Genomic DNA, 27277 nt, shown 5'->3' with positions numbered 1-27277 from the left:
AGTTTATTAATGATTTTGTAATGGGAAAAGCACATATTTCTGAGCCTCTGTTCCTATAAACTGGTGTAATAACTACTTCACAATGTTTCACAGGGAAATTGTGAGGATGGATTAAAGTAAATGAAGGAGAACTTTGTCAACTGTTAAGTGCCATATGAACAACCTAGGTGCCACTGACTATTACTGTAGCCCATATGTTTCAGCAGGCAGCGAGGAGGCCTGAAGTGTTTGGGGGTTGTGCACAGAGAGATCAAAAGCTCCGGGTGAAGTTGGCTGGCATCATCAGGATGTTGCTAGGATTCACAGAAATCAAATAGGGACAAATTTTGCATCATGAAAGTGTTTTCTCCCTCTTTATTTTCTATTTCATAGACTATCAGGTAAACTTAGTCGTTCAGTGATTGAGCTGCAAGAAGTCACCATTTAAATTCGCAGAGGTCACCTTTCAGCCCAGAGTTCTCCTTAAGCCTCTCCCCGCCACATGCCCAGGCCTAGGTCTCTGTGTGTGCTCACACTGGTGGAAATGTCTGCCTGCACTCAACTCCTCCAACCCAAAGCCTGCATGTCCGGGGGAGCCCCCAAGCTAGACTGCTTATTTCTTGGGTCCTTCCTTGACTTGCCCTGCTCATTTATCTTTGCTAATTTATAAATTCCCATGACACTGCAAGTTTGAATGGTAAAATCTAGCTTTTGATTTTATACGAACCTTTATTTCAGTGGTTAGATTTTAAGGTTTATCAGGCCTGAAATAACGTGCTCTGTTTCCTTCACACACTGCAGTGCTGAGTGGAATAGAGATGCTTTACTGAAGAGTTAGTGAATCTAATTCAATTGGATTGACTTCCCAGGGACAAATGAGATGTACGTCTTCTCCATTGCATCAGCAACTTCTGCGAGAGGGATGAGGTTAGAGAGCTCCCTGAGTAGAGTGGCATCTGAGAAAGGGTCTATGTAGACCAGGGGTGGGCAAACTTTTTGACTCGAGAGCCACAAAGGGTTCTTAAACTGGACGGGAGGGCCAGAACAAAAGCATGGATGGAGTGTTTGTGTGAACTAATATAAATTCAAAGTAAACATCATTACATAAAAGGGTACGGTCTTTTTTTTTTTTTTTTTTTTAGTTTTATTCATTTCAAACGGGCCGGATCCGGCCCTCGGGCTGTAGTTTGCCCACGGCTGATTGTAGTCCCTTAGGAGTCTCCAAAGTCATCAGATGGGGATGCATTTTGAGCCTGAATGTTCCTTGGGTACAAGGATACAGGATCGATGGGCACAGTGTTATATAGGATTGGTTATTTCTACAAGAGGCAGAGAGAGACCCATTTGCATGTGAGGAAGGAACAAAGGTGGATGATTTAGATAACAGTGAATGAGCCACGTGATCATTTGTGAGGTTTGGATAGGAGAAGGAAAATGCCTGAATTTACATTATATTTCCCTAAACGACCTCAATGTTACCAATCTTGGAATTCCTATCTCTTGTGCCAAGAGGAGAATATATTAGGAATTTTTCGGGGCCTTTTAGGGGTAATTCTTATTTGGATAATCTCTAGACCTAGATCACAATAGATAAAAGAATGGGGAGAACGGCCTAAAACAGAAAAACTGTCACAATGTAAAGAAGACACAGTAGGAAACCAAGAGAAGTTTTTTTTTTTTTTAATTATTCCTTCATATTCAAACTTCACAAACAGTGTGAACTTGTACAATACCTCGGAAAGTGAAACTTACAAAAAAAGTGCTGGTAACATTTAAAAAAAACAACAAAAACCCCAAAAAACAAACATCATTCTTAGCAACATCAATTACTCTTCCACACAAAACAGAAACCTTGTAAAATTTATTTTCGTATTTTTAAGGCGTAATACTTCCGTATAAAGTATATGCAAGAGATAAAACTTCACAGTATTCCAAAATGTCACAATAATAATATAATAGTATAATGAAGCGCTACAGTTAATTTTTCTTTTTTTGAATGTTTTTTTTCCTGTTTAAATAACAAATACAAGTCACAGGTAAATATACGTGAGAAAAATACGAGGCTAATATTAAATGGCAGGTAAGGATACTGTCACTGTAAGAAAAAACTGGCAGGATGTGTGTATTTAGTCTATATTTTAAAGCACTTGATAGAAAAGGCGTATGCAAGGTTTTTGAAAAACAATTTTGTTTGTTTGATAACTGACAACAATTTAAGAGTATAATGAAGAAAAAAAAAAGGAACAAACTCCCTCTCAAAACGATTGACCTGCTCATCCCACACCACGTATATACGGATGGATGGATGTGTGTTTGTGTGTCCATGGGTTCATACGGTACACAGATTGATACAAGCAGTGTTCCATGCCCACCTGCCAAGATAGGAGGCTAGTGTCTCTGCAGTCATTGAGCCCCGGTTCCTCTTGGGAAGTTATTCTTTTAATTTAAAGCTCTCTTTTTCCTTGCCCTTCCCTCTTTCCAAACTCTTCCCCAATTCCCAGGTCTTCAGTCTGAAAAGACAATCTGGTGAAAAAAGTTACCCTCCCCTCGAAATTCACTGGGAAATAGAAACTGCATAAACAGTGACACCCACACAGACATTGAAAATACCACTTGGATGAATGGATATGTTTATGCATGTGTGTGTGCGCGCGCGCATGTGTACAGTAGCAATTGCAAAAAAGGGACCATATTCCTTTCCATATGACGATACAATGTGATAAGAAACATTTCTGTGCAGGAAATAGGGTCTCTTCGCATCTTATCACAACACTGTGGCGGGAACATCAGGAAATGGGTTCACCTTTCAGCAGTCACCACAGTAAACTTCATTGAGAACACACCTGCCCAGACGTCCGGTCTGTGCACATGTGAGTGTTAACAGCTAGCCATTCAGCCAACAGGTAACAGAAAGACAGCAGATAGCAAAACACGTCAATAAGGTGCTCAAAGAAAAAAGTGGCACCCACTCCTCGAATGGATGGCCACAGTAAGGTGCTTCAAAAAAGTTTTTCTCTTTTTTCAGTTTTTATTTCAAACATTAAGAGTACTGATTTGCACATGGTAGTTCTGAGCCAGGCCAATGGTTTTGAGATTTCTGACATCTTCCATTGAAAAGGGCTTTCACTGTAGTTGATTTATTCAGTTTGTTGTGGGTCACTTGAGCTTAAAAATGTATTTAATAGCCAGAAACGGAAATCAAATCAATATGACTAAAAGAAATAACAGATGAAATAGTATAGAACATTACTGCATTCCCATTGGATCAAGATGGTCTCGCCCATTTTTCCTCTTTCACTAGCACTGTTCCTTTTTTTTCTGTTACAATCCATTCCTTGTGAACATACAGAAATGACCAGTCACTGCAAAGAGCTGTTTTTATTTTTTGTGATCTGTTGCAAGAGTCCAACCTTGTTTCCTCTGCTGCTGTTTGTGTAGCATCTGGATTTGTGATGAGCATCTGGATTGGTTGTGTGCATGTGTGTACATGTGCACACATACACACCTATACATGTATAATATATACACTGTATACATGGAGATACAGGAAGTGTGTATACATTTATACATCATATAGTGTATATTGTTTCAACTGGAGATAAACTGAACTGGGTTCCCACACTAGCACATGTTTATCTTTCCCCTGCTCCCTCTGCCTATTTTAAACAGGATGGAGCTTCCATTTATTTTTTTAAAGTGCATTTTCAATGCAGAATAACTGTAATTCACTGATTTCTTGGAAAACATTTTTGATGAGAAAAATCTGACGGTTCTCAGCCCCAAGCAAGAGAAACTTGTGTTTGGTCATGCCAGGGGCTGACGTGGCAGTGCCAGGCTTGAGCCTGAGTGATTACTGGGCATTCTGGACTCTGGGCACCTTAGCAGCAGCAGCAGCACCTTTAGGAGAAGGCAGAGACAGAAGAGGGGGAAGGAAGGAAAGCTCAGATGAGGAAGGATGAGTCTGCGGGGTGTTCACGGTCAGAATTAACTTTGTATGGATTTGTGCAGTTCCTGCTTGGCTCCAGCTGAGAGATCCCATCGAGTCCCCTGCCCACCCACTGACACCAGCCTCCCCATGTGCCCGCACGTTCAAGCATCGCCCATGCGTCCCCACTCCCAAGGCTGACTTCCTGTCAGTTCCCTGTGGGTATGTGAGTGCCAGCACTGAGAAGGAATAAGGCACCAGAGAAATCAAAATGTTACAAAAGATGCAAAAACCCATTTCAAAGAGCCTCTCCCATGGTTCCATTAAAATATTGCATGTGATACCACTCATTTGTGTGACTTAAATGTGTCAAATGCAGTCTCTGAAAGGAACTTGAGGCCCTTCAGCACCAGAGATCTGTAGGAATGCACCCTTTGTCTAAACACACCCACGCCCCCGACGCCCACCCCACGCCACACACAAAGCACCAGATCGGGAGAGCAAGGCTGCTTGCCATTGCTTACCTCATTTTTGATAAAAATCAAAGAAGTCCATGAAATAGAATTTTCAGGAACTGCTCTGAGATCAAAAGGGTTTGGGCCGTCAGGTATCTAGTTATGTCATGTTCTCAATGTCCAAAGAGCCTCCCGAACATATTTGCGTTCAATGTTTAGGGGGAATGTGCTAAAAAAAACTACTTCTCAGATGATGCCCGCATACTCCAATAACACTTCAACCTCCCGTTTGTTTTTAAACACTGTAAAAAGGAAGAGATTCACCTATCTATAAAAGGAAAAAATGAAGGCACATGATTTTATTCGGTCCCAGAAAAATGGCATTTTGCAAGTTCGTGTGTGTGTGTGTGTGTGTGTGTGTGTGTGTGTGTGTGTGTGAACGCGAGTGCAGACACACGACATGGGAGTCCGGGGGCTGCCGGGGCAGTCGTCCAGAGGAAGCTGGGGAAGGAGGAGGAGGAGGAGGGTTCTGAGACAGAGAAGAAAGGAGAAAGGAGGGAAGGAAGCCTCTCTTCGGCTTTCTGTCATTGACAGTCTCAAGATTTTGGCTGCTTTAAGGTCCAGAACGGAATTCATTTGTCTTGGTCTAGAAAGTGCCCCCAGTTACATATCTCCAGTTAATTATGATACAGCTTTTGGTGTTCCCCTTTTCCCTTCCCTCCAGCCAAATGGTTTTTTTTTTTTAAAAAAATCACAGTTTTTAAAAATTATTTTTTCAATGTTGAAAAAATATGGAAAAGCTATTGAACAGCCTCAGGGCCCTCTGCCTCTCCAGCCTCACAGTGAGCAGATGGAGGGACCCACAGAACCCAAGAGGAGCGAGCAGGATCCTTGTGCAGGAGGGTCCCTCGCACCGTCTTCCCTGGGGCAGCTGCCTTCCCAGCACCCACAGTCTTTCTTCCAGCAGAACCACTCTTCTCCCGCCCCATCCAGGGACTGTGGGCGCTGGAAAGGCAAAGCCACTCCGGAGAGCGATGGTAATAGGAGAGGGTCTGACAGGCTAGAAGCTCTCTCCTCAGGCACCGTAAGCAGCGTGCTCTCAGCAGCCCGGCCCCAGGACGGGAAAGCGTGGCTGCCCACTGAGAGGCTGAAGTCCCATTCACATTTACTTCATGAGACCTCAGCTCGCAGGCCCACCACCTTGGTGCCTCTCTTGGCATCAGAGTTGGCCCCAGTTCCTGAAGAAGGCACTGGTCCAAGACAGAGAGGCAGGGGCAGCTGGCTGCATCACACAAAAGGGCTATGGACAGTGGGATTTCAGAAACAAATTTAACTTTGGTTTTCTGACTTAGTCAAACCGTACAAATTAAAGCAGGGCTCCAGAGGCTTCCATCATCTGACTGGTGGTATATTTTTTTCTCATTTGGCAAGGCTAAGGCGGGGGGAAGAGAAAAGGGTTCCCATAATTGGTCGAAGACACAGGGTGGTAAATGCTTCCACACTTAAACTCACAGTCCAGTGTTTTTGACATTTCATAAATAGCTTTTTTCTCTAAAAAAAGAATAAAACAAGAACAATCCCTTTACTTACTTATCTGAAACAAAATAAACAGCAGTGGGTACAAACTTCTTCTTGTAACAATTACAAAAAACAACAATATAATCCCAACTTTTAACACGCATCTTGAATCAGTTATTTTTTTTTTAACCTCAAAACTGCAGCATATCCTTAAGGGCAAACTTTTCGATTAGTTTTTTTCTTTTTTTTTTTTTTAAATAATGTCTTCACCAAAAAAACAGTCTTGTACCAATAAAATGCATTCAAAAATAGAAAATATTACACAACAAAAATATGTATCCTTCCTTTCCAAAAAAGATTCTTCACAAAAAAATGTAGAAAAAATTCCAACAATTTTTTTTCCTTTCCTAAACATTAACTTTCAGTCTAGGGCACAATTATTTATTGATTTAAATGTCTGTTTTTGCATAAAACATGGAAGATGCAAAAAATTTACTGTATTAGGATTGTAAAGTTACATCCACTCCACCCCTACTCTAAAACAAAACAAACCCAGAAAAACCCAGCAAACATTGAACAAATGGTACAGCCAGTTGGCTAGGAAAACTATCTCTGCCTTTCCACTACTGTGCACATGTGTGGGCTAACGGCTCTGCTGGCACCTGGGACTGCTGAAGAAGCCAAATCAAGAGGTTGTTTAGCAATAGCTGATGTCCTATGAGTCATTTACAGTCTCCCATGTTGCCGGTCTATCTGCTGTAAATCCTCACGGAGAAAAGAATCACGTGAGGTAGCACATGGGCAGAGGACTAAGCTCTATCCACATGTATGGTACACACATCTCTATACAAGCCACTTTCTCAACCATATCATGTCTTTTTTCTTTCTTACTCAAAATGGAGCTCGGGCATGGGATACAAGGTGATGAAGAGCTCCAGTGGTATGAGGAAGGCTGGGTGACTTCTTCCACAGTCGCCTCTCCTACATTTAACCTGGTTGGGCATTAACTGGAACAATGACAAGATCTCAAACCTCAAAGGAATGCTGTTTTTGTTTTATATTTTCAGCAATGTAGCTGAAGGTGATGTATTTTTCTTATTTGATGGTATTTCTCTTTTGTGTGGTATTTCTCATTTTGTATGTGTATTCATTGTGTGTATAAATTGATTTTTTTCATAGCTTTTTTCCCCGTTGCTTATTAGATTGCTGGTTTTTTCTTTGTGGTTTTTGTTTTGTTTTGTTTCTGATTTTTTAAACAGTGAAATGTGTCCAATTTTATTTCCAGTGCATTAAACAAATTTTAAATTAAAAGAAGAAATAAAACTTTCCCCCCATCCTTCTAAAGAAAATGACTGATAAAAGTACAATATAATAAAATCAGGCATTTCCAAAAATAGCATGATGTGCAACCTCAATTATATAAAAGAAAAACAAACAGACAAACAAGAATTATAGAACATAAGAATGAAGGAGCCAAGACTATATAATCTCAACTATGGTATGATTGGCAAGCACTGGTTAAAAAATAGGTAAGGCTACTCTTAGATTTCTAACTCAACATAGTTAACCACTGCTCTTCTGTCTTTTCCTTCAATTCTTAATCTTTAACTCACTAGTTCTTTATATCTTTAAAATGGACAAATTTGTTTTTATATTTTTGGTCTACAGTAGAATTACATATTAATAATATAATAAAAAAGTGTTTCATGAACAGGTTGGTACTGCATCCATATGGGGGAAATAGAAAAAGGTACTCAAATAGACATAGCAAATGCACTCTAGCCTTATAAAAATAACCACAAATACAATAGAAATTATAATCAGGGCAACCGATTAAACTGAAAATACAGAAAGATATATTTTGGATCATACAAACTCCTGACAAGCTATGCCCTAGAATTTCAGCCTCCAAACCTTTCCCATGATTTCCACCTTTCCATAGGACCACTCAAAATTCAAACGGAAATGGAAACAAAACAAAAATAAAGTGGACAGGTGGTTGAACCAGCCAGAGCTTCCATGTTATCTTAGCTGACTGGCCAAGACCAGGTGGACAGCATCTGAGAAGCTGGTAGGCCACAGGGGAGCGGCTGATGGTGTCTGTTTTTAATTTTGGAGGAGTTCCCAGCCCACTGATAAAGAGAGAAACCAAGGAACCAAATAATTCTTTTGGTAACATAAAATACATGGGATGAGACATAATTCCGATAGAGGGCACATGGCAGTGAGATGGGAAAGAGGAGAGTTGCAATAGGCAAACTTTGGGCACCACCTCCACCTCCATTTGTTTTCTTCAACACATTGTTTTCTTTCTCTTTCTGAGCATCCTTTAGGATTAGCTACAGGCTAATGTCCTCTGAGCAAACATTTGTCATCTCAGCTCTCAATATGACACCTATGCTTTCTGGCCTTCCGAAGGGCTAGGTGGCTCTGGGGGGTCGCACCCCCGTCCCGGGCCTTGAGGAGGCCGAGGAGAGATGCGAAGCTGTAGTGACCATCCCCACCTGACGGTAAGCGCACACCGAGGTCCCAGTGTAGGAAATGAATATGAAGGGAAAGAACTGGTAAGAGTTGAGCTCGGTAATCAGCAAGTATGAAGTTTTTCTTTCAGAAAAAAAGGAAGAAGAAAAAGAAATGGCATCAGTCAGAAAATACTGCTTTTGGTTTCTTTTCACTTCAAACCATCCTTGGTTTTTCTCTCATTCACTTGCTCCAGTTTAAAGTAGAGTTTAGAATCTAGTGCAAATATCATCAAATCACAGCATTCCAGGAGCAATATCCTATCCCTTCATTCCAAGTGAACACTATCCCTTCAGACCTCCTCCGAAGACCAGGGGGCAATGATCCAGAGAAGTGTAACTGAACAAATTATTGACATGGTACTCACTGCAACAAGAAAGGCACTATCACAACAGCTCAGCCTAAGCACGGCCCTTGTCATGGGCCTGGACATTTTCAACCACTCTGGTTACCATGGTGAAACCCAGCCTGTGGCTTTTTCAATACTCTAATTCATTGCCCATATGAATTATGCCACCGCTGTTGGCTCTGGCCACACAGAGAACTGATCTGCTCTGTGTCCATGTGACCCCACATTTTACCAATGACCCTTGCTTGGTTCTGAAATGATTGAGCTCATTCTCTTCCATGGAAGTTTCTTTCTCTCCACCAGTCTCCAGGTCATGACTCATATAAAGACTAGTTTACAGTGTCAGGTACTATTGTTTAGTATTTTCCTATTTCTTAAACCTCTGACCAAACCCTAAGTCTTAAAGATAGTTCAGCAGCTCCTCTAAGAACAAATCTTCTGTAAATATCACTGTGAACAGAATGAAAACCACAGTGTCATCCCTTGACCACCAAGGCATATCTCTTGAGCTCCTTGTATTTTGTCTTAGAGAGAGGAGGTCCGGCTCTAGAGATTAAAATCTTTGGTGACAAAACTGCAGTGGGTATGTGAGTGTCAAGGAAGAAGGTGTTTTCCCAAAGCCTCCAGAGAAGTATCCTAGGTCAGTCAATGTGGATATATTTTAAAAGGTCAATTATTTCTTTCTATCACTTTGGTTTGGTGCAATCAATGTCTGTTTGAATTCTGAATTTAGAGATTCTTATTTAAAATGGAAATAATGCTTTAAGTGCTTAAGGGTTTGGTTATGTTAGTTCTGAAAGCTCTAAATAGAGTTTTTCTGGCTAGCAAGGCTGACAGCTTCCTTAATATTTTTTTTTAAATCTTGGAATAGTAGACTTGATGGATCCTAAGGAGGAGAGAGAGATAGGTGTCAATGTGGCAATCTTAGGACACAGAGTATTCCAAATAATATCCCTCTATATGATAATGTTCAGAGAAATCCAGCACTAGCCATTTAGACGGGTTGTGATCCTTTCTCACTGAACCAGAACCTTCAAAGCTGTCACTTTGGATCTGAGAAGACTTCAGCATCTTCACTATTGCTTGTGGTGTAAGATTCTTTTATTAATAGACACTACAGAGCCATAAACTCTAATTCCATCTAAGATTAAACAAGGTAATAAAAGAAAATCCAATTAAAAATTGAAAAACCCCAATAACTTCAAAACTAAACTTTTAGGCACTGTTAAGGTCTTCTGCTTAATAAAGGACCGTCTACGACAGAGAAGTTAGTAAGTAGGTTCTGTTTTTGTCCTCCGACTCTTCCTCCAGTGTCAAAGTGGGCCTAGCATGTTTCAAAACAAGCCTTTCACTTCATGGTTCTCAGTGGTTATTGCACTGTTCCCTTACTGTCATCACACCCATGGCCTCCCTCTTTGGTTAGCCTGATCTAGGTTTCACCCATGGATGGAAAAGCATGCCCCGGCTGGAAATCTCTCTCTAGCATGAAAATGGTTGTGTGTTTTTTGAAAGAGGGCACTGCCCTCTGTGGCACGGAAATGTGCATCAGCCTCCGCGGTGCAGGGCAGAGCAAGGGTGTTCACAGCACCTCGGTTGGCTTCACCATTGCAACTCTTACTGAAAGCTTAGTTGGAGATGACATTGGCCAAACATCCTAAGCTCACGACACTAAGCCAACTTCCTTATGATATGAAAACAGATCCTATCCACATGGCAGTTTCTAAGCCCGATTAAGGACTGGCATTCTACAGATTTTCACCAAACCTGCTACCACCAAGCATGATGGAAATAACCCTCTATTTTTGTGATGCTTCTAGTTTCATAACTTTTTTCTTTCTTTGTCATACCTCACACACTCTCTCCCAGCACAAGTAAATACATTTCAGTAGTGCAATGCAGTGCAGTCATATTTAGTGCAAAGAAAAAAAAAAGCCCTATTACAAACCCAAGCTCAACCCTACACAGCTCTACAAAGGTTACCAGTGCCACAAAGTGGGAAATTCAGTCTCTGCCTCACACTTCAGTGAGTCATCTCTTTTGTTGCCTCTGTTTGTTTCAGCTCAAGGGAGAGAAACAATTCACATGCACCTATGTATTATTCTGTAAAATGTTAAGCCAATCAGCAGGAAACAAAGGGTAATAGTGGAGTGGAAACCAGGGTAGTATTTAGAAGAGGGCAATGACTACTTAATGCAAAGGTCAGTAGTGGTTTTTATTGAATGGTTTTCATGATGTCAAATGGCTCTGATGCTAAAGGGAGTGGGTACAGGAAAAGATAAAGCTTTCCTGTCTCTCAAAACAGGTCCTAGATTTAACAGTGATGAGCTCTTGTTTCTGAATAGTGCAATCAGCTACTCCCCAGGGCTGCAGACAGCAGCGCCTTACCTCGCAGAAACAGGGACGCGAGGAACTCGCGCTTCCTTACTGACCACCATCTCCCTCGCCTCATTCTTCTCTTATTTTTTCTGAATATTCACTATTTTTTTTACTGAATACACACAAAATACAGATCTAAATACACATACACATAAAATCTCAAGGCCCCTCTCAGGATGATAGGTTGGAAATTGATACAAATAGCTCAATGGCACACTCACACACAAAGTCTTGCTACTAAATATAAAAGTGAATTATTAAGAGTCTGCATTGTACCTCTTATTGTATTATTCTGTAAGAGAAAACATTCATAGTAGGATATCTAATGGGGTGTACTTCTTGCTTGGTATTAGTCTGGCATTAGTTTGGGATATGACAGTATTGAGTGATTCTGGAGAAATGCTTGACATTTGATAATCCTCAGGAATAAGCCTTTCAGTGTGTCTGGGTCCCCACTCTCCAAATGTAAATCTGCTTCTCTGCTCGTACCCACACATGCACGCTGAAGTCTCAGGAGAATCACCATTAGTTCAGAATAGATTATAGAAACAAGGGTGTGTGGCATAGTGGGTTTGATACACTCAAATTACTTTAAAACATAAAGTTAGATTTTCTCGAGTCCATCAACTCTTTGCCTTCGTTTGCCTTTGACTCTGAAGAGCACAATTCTTTCAAGAAGAGTGCAAAAATCAGTTAATATTAAGATATAAAAAAGTTAGCCTTTATTCATATCTTAATAGGCCCCTCAGCAAAGCTGAGGTTCAAATCAGTGGGACTACGGAAGGAGTGTCCGTGCTGACAATGCCCTAGGGTCTAGGGTCTAGAGACCATTTTCTTCTACCAAGTGACACACAGATGGTTCCAAATCAAAGTTTGTCCCAAGGGGAGCAGGAGAAGAGTAACCAGCCTTATGAACTCCTGGCAGTGCACACCCATAGAGCACCTTAGACTATGTCTAAATCTGGAACTAAATTTGAACTATTATTTTATTTTCAGTCATCTCTCTGCATATGCCTCCTCGAAAGCAGGTTAGATCTCAGAGCAGTCACAGGTGTCTACAACATCTCCAGAGGGGTTTGATAGTATTAAGACTTAAATGACAAAGAAGTGAGGTTATCTTACCAAGTCTTGGGACTGTAATGGTGAGAGATGGGCAAGGGTGGCAAAGGGTGGGTGGTGCTGACTTTCTGGTAACCCTGAGAATCAGCTTTAGGATCCAGAACTGTCTCAGATTTGCCCCATCAATTGTCCTGTTTCCCTCTTGCTTTTCCTCTGTTCACTTAATTGCGATTATTTTAAAGAGTGAGCTAAGAGCGCAAATTATAGCACAAACGGCAGGTCATAAAAAGGCTGTCAGGCTATCTGTAAATTGGATTGAGTTGAAAGCAGTATGCTTTCAAATGAAACACTACAATTTCCTTTTAAAAAAAAGTTTCTAGTTTGGCTTCTCCTTCTCGTGTGGCGGTGGGTCTGGGTGGTGAGGTATGGGCCCTGCAGCCCATCTCCCTGTGACCACCACCCCCAGCACTGGGTGAGGAGATGAGAAACAGTGGAGAAGTGGATGTTTCTCCATTGAAGACCTCGGGAGCACATATAGGTTTGAAATGAACAGAAAAGAAATCTAAACAATTTTAGAAATCGATAGATCAATGGATTTTAGCTTTTCAATAGCGTCCTTCCTGTTTCTTTTCCTTTTCTGGGTATTCATCACTAGATAGCGGTAAGAAATACCCAAAGAGAATTTTCATTAAAATAACTTATTCCCAGCTGCATTTCTAAAATATGAGGGGACAATAAGGATTTACAGTATAAAATACATGGCTTTCACCTGCAATCAACTCCTATTCTTTGGCCCAAGACCTATCAGTTTAGGTTAAATGGGGCTTCTTTCTCAGGGAATAGTTGCAACTATTCTCTCCTCAAGGTGCAGAGACAACTTCTCTCACAAGGCTCTCAAGTGCTGCTAGAAAAGAAAGAGAAGGTTTTCGTGGACAAAGACTCCAGAAGGGAGGCTTTTCATTCTCAGAGGGAAAGGAGGCGGCAGGGCCTGCAGGTATCTGACTGCTGCCTATGCCATCAGGTTGAAGAATCAAAATCTTTTACTATCTTGAGAAGAAAGAGATAAAGGGAAACAAATAAATTAACAAACAAGCTTTATGGAAATACACATCCCTCCAGTTTCAGGTTTCTAAAGAAATAATAATTATGCTTCAATCAAGGTTTATAGATAGCAGACAACTGTTTTAATGTGTACAAGTATCATCCCTTGGCTTGACTATGTTAGTTTCACTTTCTTTGAAGGAATTGCATCTGTCACACGTGCCCTAAAGTCCAGTGCAGAAAACAAACTGGTTTGCTACCAGCCTCAATCTCAGAACATTTCCTAAGCTATACTGGTAAATACTAAAACTACAGATCTGTAAAATGAGATGCAGACTTTCTGAAACGCACTGTGGTGGGATTTGGGGAAGGAAGCAAGCTGTTAGTGGGGGAAGGCAGAAAGAAATCCCTTCCTGTCCTCCCAAATACATTTCATAATGTTTCTGACCATGATTTTGCTGCATTAGACACTGTGAGGGCTATTGGTGCTCCTGGCAGGGGTCAGCTTAGAAAAGCAGGAGGCTTGTAAGCAGTAAGAGATCCACACCCTGGAGTCTCTAGAATATGAAACAGAATTTAGCCATTACTCTACTCTAGAGACTAATGCAGATTGTGGCGAGAAACCCCGGTGTCAGGGTTGGAACTCTTCTTGGGGGACTAGAGGGAACAATGCCAAGAAGGCCTCCTGGAGAAACCTTTTTTATTACCTGGACCACCTGGAACCTATCAGAACCAGATCCCCTCCTACTCTACATTATACTTTAAATGATAGTATTTAGGATGCTAGAAGCCAGTGCTTGGGGAGATGAGCACTTTAGATGCAGAGTACTTTAAAAAAAGATGCAGGGGTCAGAATGGACAAAAGAAGAGAAGAAGAGAGGACCTGTTGGGAGAACATGCCGAGTGAAGATCATGGTCCTCAGCTCCATACATTCTGGCTTTAGGAAAGGTTGGTTTCCTACTGGATTTGCGACTTGGGAAAGCTTCTGAACCTTCTCATTATTGCATTGCTCTCTGTGGTGTGATCTGATGTTACACACTGGTTTGATTAGGAAAAATGCTGAGTTAACCCTCAAGTCCAATTAAGACTCCATTTCTGATATTAAATGTTGATTCTGTTTGTCAATGGGTAAAACAAGGAATGAATGCACACCCCTGTGCACTAAAAACCAGGTAACACTTTAAATGCTTCAGAATTTGTCTTCATAAGAGCGGAGAGGCAACGTAGCATCATGGGAAGAGTGTTGGACTGGGAGTCAGGAAGCACTGTGTTGGAGCTGCTAAGATCGCATTCTAAACATCCTGTACAGGGGCAGATCCAGAACAGCATCAGTCCTTTGGGCAATGCTCCAGCGACCAGGCAACTGTAACTCACTGAAATGAGATCTAGTACGATGACCAAATTATATGGTGAATGTTTAGGAACTGGGGAGTGTATTACATGGTCCTTCAAGTATCTAGTAAGCCTTATTTTATTTAAACATATATTAAGTTTATGTTTAAAAACAGATACTTTAGAAACTTTTTGAATCTTTTAATTTCTTAGTAAATTACTGCTTAAAACTCTAAATTAATAATTATGTTTCTCCAAAAGATAACAAATGACAAAAATTCCTCCTGATTGTCTCCTACAATGTGTTTAAATGGCAGTGGTTTTAGAAGAGCTCATTTAAGGCTTGAACAGTTGCCAAAATTATTTTGAAATGTCACCCCCTTTGCTTGATTTCTGTAAATCTAGTATCTGGTAATATGTCACTTGGCAGGTATTGAAATAGTTAACATTTTTTTCCCTCCCTCAGAGATATAGTCTACTCATATCAGGAATTTGAACACTGTGGTATTTAAAGAAAAAAACAACACACCAGAAAATATTTTTCTCTTTATCATTGGCCAAATGTGAAGGTGAGAGGAATTAATGACCTCAGCTAGTGCAGATGACATTTAAAACTGTGAGTCAGGTCCTCCCACTCTCCAAAGAATATTGATAACTTTTAGAATGAGAAGGTGCAGTGTACACTTGCTTCACTCTGCCTGCCAGTCTCAAGTGGATGAGCTCATGTCAATGCTCTTTAAACACCTACAGCTTGAAGAAGGGCATTCACAATGGGTTTGGGAAAAGGAAGGGAAATGGGCACTCAGGGGCCTAATTATTAGAGTTCCTGGGGTGGTAATAATATGAAGAGGTAATTTAAAGGAGTCTTAAGGAGAACCAAGAACTAAAGAGAAAGGGTGAGGAAAATAATAAAGTTGATATAATTTGGGTGTTATGTGATCGTTGGAAAAGGAACAGCTTCCCTAACTCTTAATTTACAATTACGTTTGTCTAGTAGAAATATATTTAGTTGAAAAATTTGGAGAGGCAGATGAATAATTTTGCTATTAGACTCAATGTTAGCCCTTCAAAGTGGTTAGAGTAGGTAGATCCTTAATGATACCAGGCTTCAGAAGCAGAGGGCATGGAGGGGAGCCTGGATAAAAGGGTGGGGGCGAACTTGTTGGAGGGGCACAGCAGAGCGGGGTGGGATTTGAAAATAAAAACATATCGGGGAAGATGAAAGGAAGAAATTGGTGTTATTCACACTGAAAAAAAGCCTCACTATTGGTCCAGTGTGGGAAGGGCTTTCACACTGAGTACTGTGAACAGCTGTTTTTATTTTGTCCTGAATATAGAATGGAGAGAGTGAGGCTGGTTTCAGGCACCCAGGATGGATGTAAAGTTTATCCAACTGTGGAGTTTTCTAGGCATTGGATTAAATAGCTGTGGGAAGCTGAAGAAGCTCTTTTTTCTGAAAATAATATTTGACAATATTTCTTGCTAGGAAGACTGGATGCCTGATTTCTGAAGTTTCCACGATGGCCTGGTTAAATTAGAAGGAACCAAGTCCCCATCTCAACAGACAAATGGAGATACTGAGGGCCAGGTACCCAAGAGCCACCATTTATTTTATTGATTCTTCAGACTAAAAAAATTACATAAAACTTTCTGAGTTCTACTTCTATTAGCCTCTGTCATGAAAAGTTCTTCAAATTCAGGTTTTATTTTTTTAAAAAGCTCCTAGGGAAATGAATATTCTACTGCCAAGCTGCCTTCAGGGAAGCATTAAAGACTAGTTAGAACTGCAAGCATACTGAAAACAGGAAGCTGTCAGTACAGAACCAATCTTAAAAATCAATGTTTGAAAACAGAGCCAGGAAAACTAGGCATTTTACTGCCTGATGCTTTTCAGATGAGCAGCCCTTTGAAACACAGCCTGTAATTGTTGGTCAGGTCACACGGAGGGTAAGCAGGTGCTTGGTCATATTTTTAAAAGCAAATACAGGCAGTGACAGTCCTAGAGGGGAAAATCACAGATACATTCATATGCACTTTCTTTTGTTCTTTAGATATTGAGAGAGTCAGCGAAACAAGATCACTTATACTATGAACCTCTTTGTATCAGCCACACCAAACATTTTTTTTTTTTTACGAAAAGTTTTCACTTTCCTACATTTGCTAAGTCTGAGCTTAAAAAAAATTCTAAAAACCTGTAAAGACAATACTGAAGCTGATAATATAAAAGGCAAACTAGAGCAGTAATGATTATTATGAAATGCACCAGATTAACTGCGGCAGGTTGGTGATGGGTGACAAATGCAAAGAAATAATATTGCAATCAACTCATGATCACAGGCAGATTAAAAAGTTAAAGTGAGTATAATGTAACATATACTTCAATATAGAGCTGTTATATATAATGTGCATGTTCTAGCTTTCAGAAATACTGCAATGTAGTGTACTGTACTTAAGTAAGCATACTTTAATAGTAACTCATATTCTTCCACAAAGTCACTAGTACTGTTAATTAAAAAAAAACACACCTTTTTTTCCAGTAAAAAGAAATAACTATGGTTACAGTCACAGACTTATTTTGGATAAAGAAAGACAATATACATTTAAAAAATAGTAACAAGGAAAAGATCGCAACCATAAGTAGTAGCCTTACTTAATGGGGGAGGGGAAAGTCACCAAAATAGAAGAGGAAAGAAAATGTCCTCTGAATTCTGTAAATTAGCAGAAATAATCTACATGTCATAAAAAATAATAAACTACCTATAAAAGAAAGACATGGGAGTAAGGAAATTGAATCTGTTTCCAGGCCACCTTCAAAGTCAGCTCTGAGAGCCAGGCCCATTTACTCAGAACAGTTCCTACTTGAATGTCTGAGACAGGCAAGAGCCATCAATTCTTACCAAAAATTATTTCCCCCGAGAGTCCATTGGTTTGCTAGGCATGGTAAACAAGCCACTCCTGGAAAGACTTCGGCAAAGGCCACACTGGTGTCAGGAGACACAGTTGATGGTGTCCTGCAGCTGCAGACAGGATTAGGAAGCTTTAGTTTGGGAGTAAAACTTACAAGTGGCTGGGTGTTTGTGGGCACACACTGGGTTGCAGAGGAAAAACCTGGAATGGCTTAGGCCAAGCTTGTATGGGCCTTGCCTGCATGGCCTCTGTGCTCCTTCCTCCCAGGCCTCGGCAGGTGCCCCAGACGGCTGCTCCCTCTCGTCTCCTCACCAGTTGAGTACTTCTGTTCTACCTTCTTCTGGAGAAAAACAGCCTGTCACTGTGGGTTTGCTGTGGATCCAACAAGCTGCCTTGTTTCTACCAACTCTGAAACGCTACAAAAAGCAACAGAGTGGGCAGGTGACTGCTTCCTGGGAAGGGAGCCACAAGTCTGGAGCGCAACAGTGAGGAGAAGCAATTGAATCTATGCACAGGACCTACTGCTGTGTGTGCTCGGTGGGAGACACATACACTCTCCCAGACTACAAGTATACACACAAACACACACGCTCACACACACATCAGTAAATCCCACAGAAGTGCAGAGGTGGTTAAGTGCACTCTCCTGCTCCACACAAGTACCTTCAAGTTTTCAGGGAAGGGGTCCTAGAAATGACTGATGGGCAGGGCTCCTGCAGAATGACATGACCCAAAGCCCCACCACAGACAGCGGTCGGCACTGATACACCTGACTAAGGCAGCTGAGCAGAAGCAGACATGTGAGACTTTTGACTGACTAGAAGTTCCAGAACCCATCTTGTCGTCGGGGAATATGAATTTGGAACACTTTTGTGCTGAGAGCATCCCATGCTGGGTGTGTACATGCATAATGTACACTTATTTGCACATTTTGGATAGCAGCTGACATGCTGGTTGGGTTAAGTCCCTTTCATTACTAGAATCTACATATAAATTGCACTGATATTTCTGGGCAGTAACAAACTTCTGTTGCAACAGTAGTAGAAACAGATGTCTACTATGAGGTAAAAGAAATTTTTTTTTTTTGTATCTTGGGTGTATCAGGATTTCATTGAGGCATTTTGAACAAAGGAAACCTCTGAATTTGAAAGAGGACTAGTAGGGACTTTTTGCACCCTAATTAGGTATCTCAAAACTAGGACTCCCATGATTGTGGCTAGATTTTCCCTATGATCTCAGATTAGGCTCCTTCATTGAAGACTTGAAAGTTGTGAGTTTGCATTTAACAAAGAACCGTCAGATAAACCAGATGCTCACTAAAACTGAGAAAAAAACAAGAGGAAATATTTTGTTGAGATTGTTCTCCGTTAAGAAAATGATTAAAAATGGAATCCCAGACACCTGTGATCCTGTCTTATGCAATTCACTAGTTAGATAAGATGATGTCTATTTCACACCTGGCCCAGATCTATGTCACAGAAATAGGATAGGAAATAGCAGCTGCTTCCTGAGTAGCCAGTTCTGGACAAGTCTGTTGCCTCCCCCCAAACATAGTCTTCAGTCAGAAACATTTTTGTGATAATGCAACTATTAAAAACCAAGAACTGTCCATGTCTCCGCACCCTTCCAATCTCTCTCTCTTCAGTCCTCTCCCCTGGGCTTTCTGATTTAAGGCAATAATTCTTTACTACAAGTGGCTTCTTGTGAAAATACCTTAGCCGAGGTCACTTTAGATTAGGTTTTAGTCTGAAAGTATTCAGTTTATGGAACAGCAGGCTGGACCTGAAGAAACCCTGGAATCCAGGTGTTTCAGTCAGTGGTGTGAAAAGATGATGTTTCTGGTTTCAACCCGGTTCTGAAAAAGAACCTGTGCCATTTTCTGGGATCTGTTAATGTACACCACTGGCCACTATGGATTCAATGTCCAAGGAGAAAAAGTATTCAGAGGCTTAGAGAAATCTTTGGAGTATTTTGGTCAGGCTAATCATCTTAATTCCTAGTGCTAGAAATGATGCTTTGGTCAGTAATTTCCACAGTCTATGTTTGCGGGTCACCACAGCTTCTCCTCCTGGGGAGACTTAAGCTGGTTCAGAAATGGCAGCTCTACACAGAGAGCCCTTGGGAATAGGAAGATATTCTTTCTCTAAAGCAAGGGCGCATCTGTGTCCCTTTTCTGCCTTCATATGAAGCCTGAGCACCAGGATAGAGATTGCTTTGAAAGTTTATTCCATGTCATTGTATTTCCTGGGCACCTAAGAGAACAGCCCTTTTCTTCGTGAAAACAGAGAGAGAAAGAGTTGTCGCCATCCCAGCTGGGAAGTTGTGTGTAGCCCCAGAAGCCCGCCCGGTGGCCTGGTCGGCTCAAGCACCCTCCTCAGGCACTGCAGACTGGAGGCACTGGGCTGCTTTGCTTTTTCTATGGAGTAGGGAGTCTATTGAAAAGCTAGTGCGCCCTTCCTTTTGTTTGTCACCAAGTCACATGGTTCTGTCTTCAGTGTCCTATTTTTCTTTTTTTAAATTTCTTTTTCTGGGGGACAAAATTAGCCATTTAAATAAAGTTCTTTTCTAGTGAATAAAGAGGGATCTTGGAGACAGAAATCACTCAAAAGAAAGTCTTTGACCCTACCCATGGAAAGGCCCAGAGATTTCTCTAAATACCTCTTGCCAAACTTCCTTGTGTTGTGATTGGATGTTTTTTGGTTTTGCATTATTGGGTGCTGAATACACTTTGAAATCCTTTTGTTCTCTTCCCTAGGGCTTCCATTACTCAGGACTTCAACTCATTCCTAAATTAAAGAATTCTTTCAGGAGATTTCTTTTAAGAGTCATGTCACAACAGAAAGGGCACTCTCCCATTCTTCTCAATCCCGAGGGCATCTCGGTTGTGTCTGCTCTTACGTTGCACCTTCGTTGTGTTTCTTTTTGCTGCAGCAGTACACTGGCTGTAGCAGAGGCAGATGGTTTATCTAATACCTTTGCTGTAGACTCACATATCCTTTGCTCCCAGGCCCAGCTCATTGAATAACATCTACAACAGAGGAAGGCTCCAGAATGGGCACGTCTAGTGTGAAGCTTGGCCAGATCTATTTCATTGCCCCCTTTTCTAAGGGCAACAGGTGTTAGGAGCATTATGGGAGCCACACTAGGTAGCAACTTGAACCTTTATTATGTTCTCTTGGGGATCTGAGGGATTTATAAGGAGCACACCTCATTCTGAACTTCTGTGCTGAGGAAAAACACTGTTTTGGGGCATAGACTGGACACATGCTGCTGGTGTGCTTGTAGGGTGAAAGTACTAGTACATGTAGCTCAAGTCATTAGGACTACGTGAAACAAACCCACCCAGAGGAAACCTTTTCTCCGTTCACATCAGAATGCCCAAACTCTAACTGCTCACAGGCTGGGAACGGGATTTCTTGGTCCTTATAGAATATTGGGGCGATATGAAATAAAACCTCTATGAGTCCTAAACAAAGCAAATACAGTCATTCTTTCTAATTTCAGGAGCTATCATGACCTCCAAGATGCCCAGGAAGAAGGGATGGCCTGCAGCTAGAACATAAACAGGAAACTATCCACCAGTTTCTCATGGCACAAACAGATTCAGAGCATTGGAAATTTGGGGGAGAGAAAGTCTTATTAAGAGCTAAAGTTTATAACTCAATTAAAATATATAGTAAAAAACATTTTGATATAGTTTTATTTAAGGTTTTTTGTTTTTTTGGGTGTTTTTTTTTTTTGACCTGGCTTATTTCTCAATCAGATCCAGGTGTTCCAATTCCTTCCTTTTTAGGGCTGTATTCTACACATTTGGGGTCTTGGGGATAAAAATATCAGCATTTAATAGGGGGAAATTGTTCACTATGCTGAGATGCTACCAAGTTTTTAGTGCCTGGAAATTTTATTCTTCATAAACTTTATCTAAATGCTTTGGGAAACATTTATTTTTGACATTTTTCTTACCCTTGTTCAGCTGACCCAGTTTTAAAATCATAAATTGCTAAAAAATATTATTTTCCATACCAGTTCTTGTACTCATCCCATACTTATTCTAAGAGGTGTTAAATCTGGAACATTTGCTTCTGTTTTATCTATTTATTACCCCCTGGCTACTGAAAAAATTTTTCCTTGCACTTATAGCATCCTAGCATGAAGTTCTAAATGCAAGAAGATTGTTGGATTTGAAGTCACAAAATAAAAGGATTCATGTTCATCCTCTATTCTCAAAGCAAAATATGTTTCCCTATTTCCTAAGACGTTTGTGAATATTTAAAAGTAAAGATTGATAATCTGGATGCATCTCTATCCTTTTGAAAGAGGTATGACTCGCTTACTTTCTAAAATGCAGGTCAGTTTGGAAAGCAGCCCTTTCAGAGGCTAGAACACGCGGCAATGGCCCCACAGCAAGCTCATTGCTCCTCCAGGTTAGATTGTCCCCTCCAGAGAACAGTCTGCCAATGACTTTAGGCTGTGAGATGTTTGAAAGGAATAGACACACATGATGACAAGCAGAAAAAGTCTACTGCTATGCAAACCTGGATGGTCCCTGCTGTCCTAATGATAACATCACCTCACCAAAAAATCTTTAAGGATCCTCTGGCATTGTTAAAAAAAGACATACTTCCTTTGAAGGAAACTAATGAATATTAGGTTTTCAAGCCCAACTGGAATTTCCCCCCTACATGTTCTATAACTAAAGGTAGATTCTAACCCAATTGCTTAGCTTTTCACATGGCAAATTAGCATTACGGCAAATGGGTCTCCTTTGAATTTGAGAAGCAGATAGCTAAATCTGTGGCCCATAATGGCATCCAAATTCAACTTTTCTGGAGGTATTATGAATTCTGTCTACTTTGCTAAGGTTTAAATAAATAAGGACACTATTTTAAAAGCTACTGTCAAATAATTGAAAACATTTTAATGGGACTTTTGGCTTTTATTTATAACGTATACTAAGCAATATGTAATTTCCCTCTGGATTAAAGAATCTTTCTTAATGTCAATTTTTTTCTTTCTTATTTTGTGGGTTGAATGACTTGTTTTCAAAATATCAAAACAATTTCATGACAGGGTTAGTTAACTAATGCTCCCCCTGTTGGTTTTAAGTGGAAATATGAGAATCTTACACACTGCTATTTTAAAAAGCCAAGTTTTCAAGAGAAAAATGGACTTTTTCTTAGTTAAAATCTGTTCTCTACTAACTTTTAAAACACGTCAATTTGGACACACAGTTCTTGGCAGTACTCCTCTTAGAAATCATGATGGGTGATATGCAACAGTCAATTAACCATCCAAGTCTACATTAAAACTTCTAGCAAAATATTTACTGAATTAAGGACACAGGAACAAATCACACTCACATATACTCCAGCTGCACTAACCCTACTAAACATCACCAAGAACTTATGGAAAAGATCTCATTTAACCAAAAGTCTAAAATATATATGGGTAAAACCAATTTAGTCATTACAGAGCTATTTCCCTTGGAAGACTTCTCCTTTGCTGCACAGTTTTTGAAAATAAGTTGCTAAAAGAAAAATCGGTTAAATGAAAAGTAATTTTGAAACTAAAATAATCTATTTTTTTTCTCTTTCACAATTCTAGTTTGGTGTTTCTGCTTTGTTTAAAGTTTTAATTTTCCCCCTTAAGTGTGTTAAAAATATGCCCAGCAATGCAACCACCTTTGGCATTTTTGTTAGGTTTAAGAATTCCTACAGTTGGGTTGGAATCCCCTCAGGACACTGTCTATAGATAGAAAAATCCCTATTATAATACCTTGATCAGGACCGAAGAGAGAAATCCCAATTAGGAAGAGAGAGTGGCACCTAGGATGATGCAATGGATTGGTGGCCTTTGAATGATGGATATTGGCATCTGGAAAGTGTGTTACTTTCTTGAAAACCTTTCCAAAAAGCAAGAGGTAATAAATCAGATAGAGAACGATCATTTTACTTTGCCCTCTCAACCACAGTGGAAATAGTCGGAAGGTAACATCTGAAAAGAAGAAAGTAATTTTGGCATCAAGGCTTCCTGCTCTGTCACAGGCTCTGCTATCACTGCTCTCTGTAGATGTGAAGGGTGAGGAGCTACTGCAGTTCTGTAAGCTCCTCCCCCAGGCTGACCACAAAGGGAAAGAAGCCATTTGTCAAGACCTCTAATCTACTAGTGTTTCATCAAAGAAAACAGTAAAGTCCATGGAAATTCTAGAATCATTCAATCTCAATAAACTTTTAGAGAACCAAGAAATCTGTTTCTGAAAGTTAAAGTCCCTCCCATGAAAAAGAACAGAATTCTAAATGGATCAGTTGGAAAAAAAATCAGTGGAGCAACCTAAGCTTGCTAAAAGTCAAAGAACTACATATCAAAATACAAAGCAGCAGTTCAAATTACAGCAGGGATGGGCGGCCACAGAGGCCCTCATCAACCCAGGCAACACTTACAATAATAAAAATTAAGAAAAATTAAAAAAAATATGAAGAAAATATCCTTCCTCTCTTTCAAATATAACTTTAATTGCCTTTTATTCTTTCTATCTGGAAGCAGTATCGCTAACCTTAACAGTCTTGACTTACCAAAAAATATATATATGTGTGTGAAATAAAATAAAAGAGAAGGGATTGGTGGCAGTGTATGCAAAACCAAAATGGAAAAAAAATTACTTTTAACAATCTCACTTTTTTTTTGTTTTTTTTTTACACAAATACTGTTGTAAATATATTAAAAAAATCAGCATTCTATCTGGTAAACGTCACTTTTGCCCCTCTATAAAATTTTGAATTAAAAAAGCCTCAAGAACTTTTTATTATTCCCCCCACCCTCCATTTCTCTTTCTCTTCCACAAGAATATATCCTGACACTTTTTTTTTGTTTTTTTTTTGCAAAGATTGTTGGAAATAATCCTTCTCTTGTACCTAGAAACATAGGTGCAAACCTCTGATATCTTTGTTTTATCTGCATTCCTGCCTTTCATGAAAGTCCCTCTTGATTGTGCTGAGGCTGTGGCTCAGCAAAGACACTGAATAAATACGATAGCCACTGTTGCTTGATGCTTGTCCAAGTCTTCCTGGCTTCTGCTGAAAGCGGGGGGCATGGAGGAGGTGGGCTGGGGTGTGTGGGCCCAAGCGGAATCTGGGGGAGAAGCCTGCCATTCCCCATTCCCACATCACCAAACCCACTGCCCCTTCCCACCTCCACAGCCCTTTTATGAAATCAGACAACATGGTAGGTGGAAAACAGCAGGGCCTTTCCTCTGGGTTTTCAACCAGAAGTGATATTCCACAGTTTTAACTGGTTACTGTGAAGTCCAAGTGGCCAGAATTGTGAAAATGTCCACTGAAACACTGCAAGCGGTGTACTTAAAGACAGTCGGCCTTTTAGATTTCGGTATATATTTTGTAGTGCTCTTCACAAGTGAAAAAAAAAATTTTTTTAAATTTTTTAAAAAAGATTTTTTTTGTAAAGAAGGGTTGTATTTAGAGGCCAGTAGCTAGAGATCCAACCAGTGGACCCCTTGAAGCACTACCAGGCCTTAAGGCCACCATCCGAGGGAGGCCGGGAAAACTATTATTCACCCGAGCCTCCGGAAATGTAATGTACCAGCAGGCAAAAAACAGTTCTTCATGTAGTACAAAACGAAACGAAACAAAAACAAAAACAAGAAAGTAAAAATGAAACCAAAACATTTCTTAAATTCTAGTGCCATAGCTTTTTTTTGTTGTTTGTTTTTTGTTGTTTTGTTCATAAGAAAGAGAGAAAGATATTACTTATCCGTCAGACACATGCATCCTCATGTGGTCGTTGAACTGCTCGATTTGGTCAAACTTTGCTGGACAGACGGAGCAGACGTAGGTGGTCCCCTCCGTGCAGGCCACCACACCTGGGGGGCCAGCACGGGCTCCCGGGGCTGTGCCTGTGGGAGGGGTCCCGTTACTGGCACTGTGCAGGGCCACGTGTCGCTCCAGGAGGGTCTTGTGGGAGAACTTCTTTTTGCAGATGTAGCACTCATAGGACTTCTCCCCCCGGTGGAGGCGCATGTGCACATTGAGCGAGCTCTTCTGGGTGAAGCGCTTGTTGCAGATGCTGCACTGGTATGCCCTCACTCCTGTGTGTGTCACCATGTGCTTGATAAGGTAATCCTTTAAGGAGAAGGAGCGCCAACAGATGCTGCATTGGTGGGGCTTCTCACCTGTTGAGGTGGGAACAGACAGCAGGCAGGACAGAGCGAGACATAGCAAGGGAGGGAGAAAGAGACAGAAAAACAAGACAACAAAAAACAAAAACAAAAAAATTAAAAAAATAGTCTGATTCATTAATGGATCCCTCTTGATTGGAAAGATCCAGTCCTTCCTGGCCTCTTGTGTGCTGAGAAACCTTGCTTTAAGGTGATGCCAGGGAAGTCTAGAGTTTCCTGTTTCCCTGTGTCAGAAATGGCTTTCTTGGAAAGCTCTAAGACATTCCCCACTAAAAGTCTTCCAAGGTCATCCTGTGGAGAAAAGGAAGGGCTACTTTAAGGGGGTAATTTTCAGTGTCACCATTAGGGGATTTATATGTGTTTCCCATTAACATTATCAAAAAATATACGAACTAAGAGAGAGGGAAGATCTTTGGAGACATGGGGTTCTCTGCAATCTTTGGGAACTAAGCACAATGATCACGTAGCTCACCTCTCCATTTCCAGTATTCTATTCAGTAAACACGCTCGTGCCTTGATTTTAGGCCTGGCAAACATTGGCCAACATAGGAATAAGTCATTTTAAAGAGCTACACTTTCAAGTTTATCTAGTTTAGATGGAAAGCTTCCTAAAACACAACTTAAGAGTTAATTGGCTCTTCTGTCTTGACTTCACTGAACTGCAGATAGGCCTCACCTGGTGTGGAGGTTGGGTAGGTGGTGAAAACACGATGCTCTCCAATGGTCCTGCTCCAATCCAGGCCCCAACATATGGCCGTCACTCTGACAAACCTCCCAGTGCCTCTGAGGTACACAGTCCTACTTACCTCACTGTGCTGGTGTTGACATAAAAACACACACCACACATGTGAAATCACTTTGCAGACCACCAAGAGTGGTATGGGAATACTTGCATGGTATTCTTATTACAGCACTACCCTCCCTCTCTCCGCTGCCCATTAAATGTTTCCATATGCTTTTTGTGAACTCTTGGGTCAATTTTAAAAATAGTTCTCCCCTTTACTCTCAGTCTGTTGGCTGGAACTCTTTCCCCTCAGTTTACTGCTTTGGTTTGCTGTTGACTTAAGAAACCAAACTATTGAGCATGTTAAAAACAGTAAGATAAGTATGAGTATTGTCAATGAATGGCCACATGAGGTGTTCTGATCTAAGTAAAGTCCATAGACCTGTGACATCTCTTTGGATAAATAGGGACTTGTTTTTCTTGTTAGTACTGTTCATTCTCAGCTCTGCTCTTGACAGGTGAGATGAACTACATTACGGTGTTTCCATCTCCCACATCATTTCTGATTGTCCACCTCAATTGAGCCTAAAGACCCCAAAGGCTTTGAAGTTCTTAAAGGTAATATTTCAACATCTGGACAGTGCCTCAAGGTAGGGAATCTGTCTTAAATTTGAGTTAACTTCAATTAAAATTTGCACCTCTGTGTTTCCATTTCCCCCCATTATGAGTCATAGTAATAATGGCGCTTGGCTCTGTGGCGCAATGGATAGCGCATTGGACTTCTAGACAGTAATAATGGTGATGAAAACACTCACCATGTATTGGGTGCTTAATATGTGCCAGACTCAGTGTTGGTGCTTTACGCTCATGATCTGTTTTATGAAAGTTTATCCTACCAGA

General features: G+C 40.6%; 1 protein-coding gene across 12 annotated transcripts in view; it reads right to left on the bottom strand.

Moving 5' to 3' along the window:
• Positions 1-1644: 1644 nt before the first annotated feature.
• ZBTB20 (zinc finger and BTB domain containing 20) overlaps positions 1645-27277 on the bottom strand; it is a 919384-nt gene continuing 893751 nt past the window's right edge. For all 12 annotated transcript variants that reach the window (XM_059687788.1, XM_059687786.1, XM_059687787.1 and 9 more), the window contains one exon: positions 1645-25647. In XM_059687788.1, the coding sequence (XP_059543771.1) occupies positions 25226-25647 (422 nt within the window). In that variant the 3' untranslated portion in view covers positions 1645-25225. The remainder of the gene's footprint in view (positions 25648-27277) is intronic.

This window comes from Myotis daubentonii, chromosome 3 (assembly GCF_963259705.1).
Source record: "Myotis daubentonii chromosome 3, mMyoDau2.1, whole genome shotgun sequence".
NCBI classification, from domain to species: domain Eukaryota; kingdom Metazoa; phylum Chordata; class Mammalia; order Chiroptera; family Vespertilionidae; genus Myotis; species Myotis daubentonii.
The sequence above is the reverse complement of the archived record's forward strand: the minus strand, read 5'-3'. Positions and strand labels throughout refer to the sequence as shown.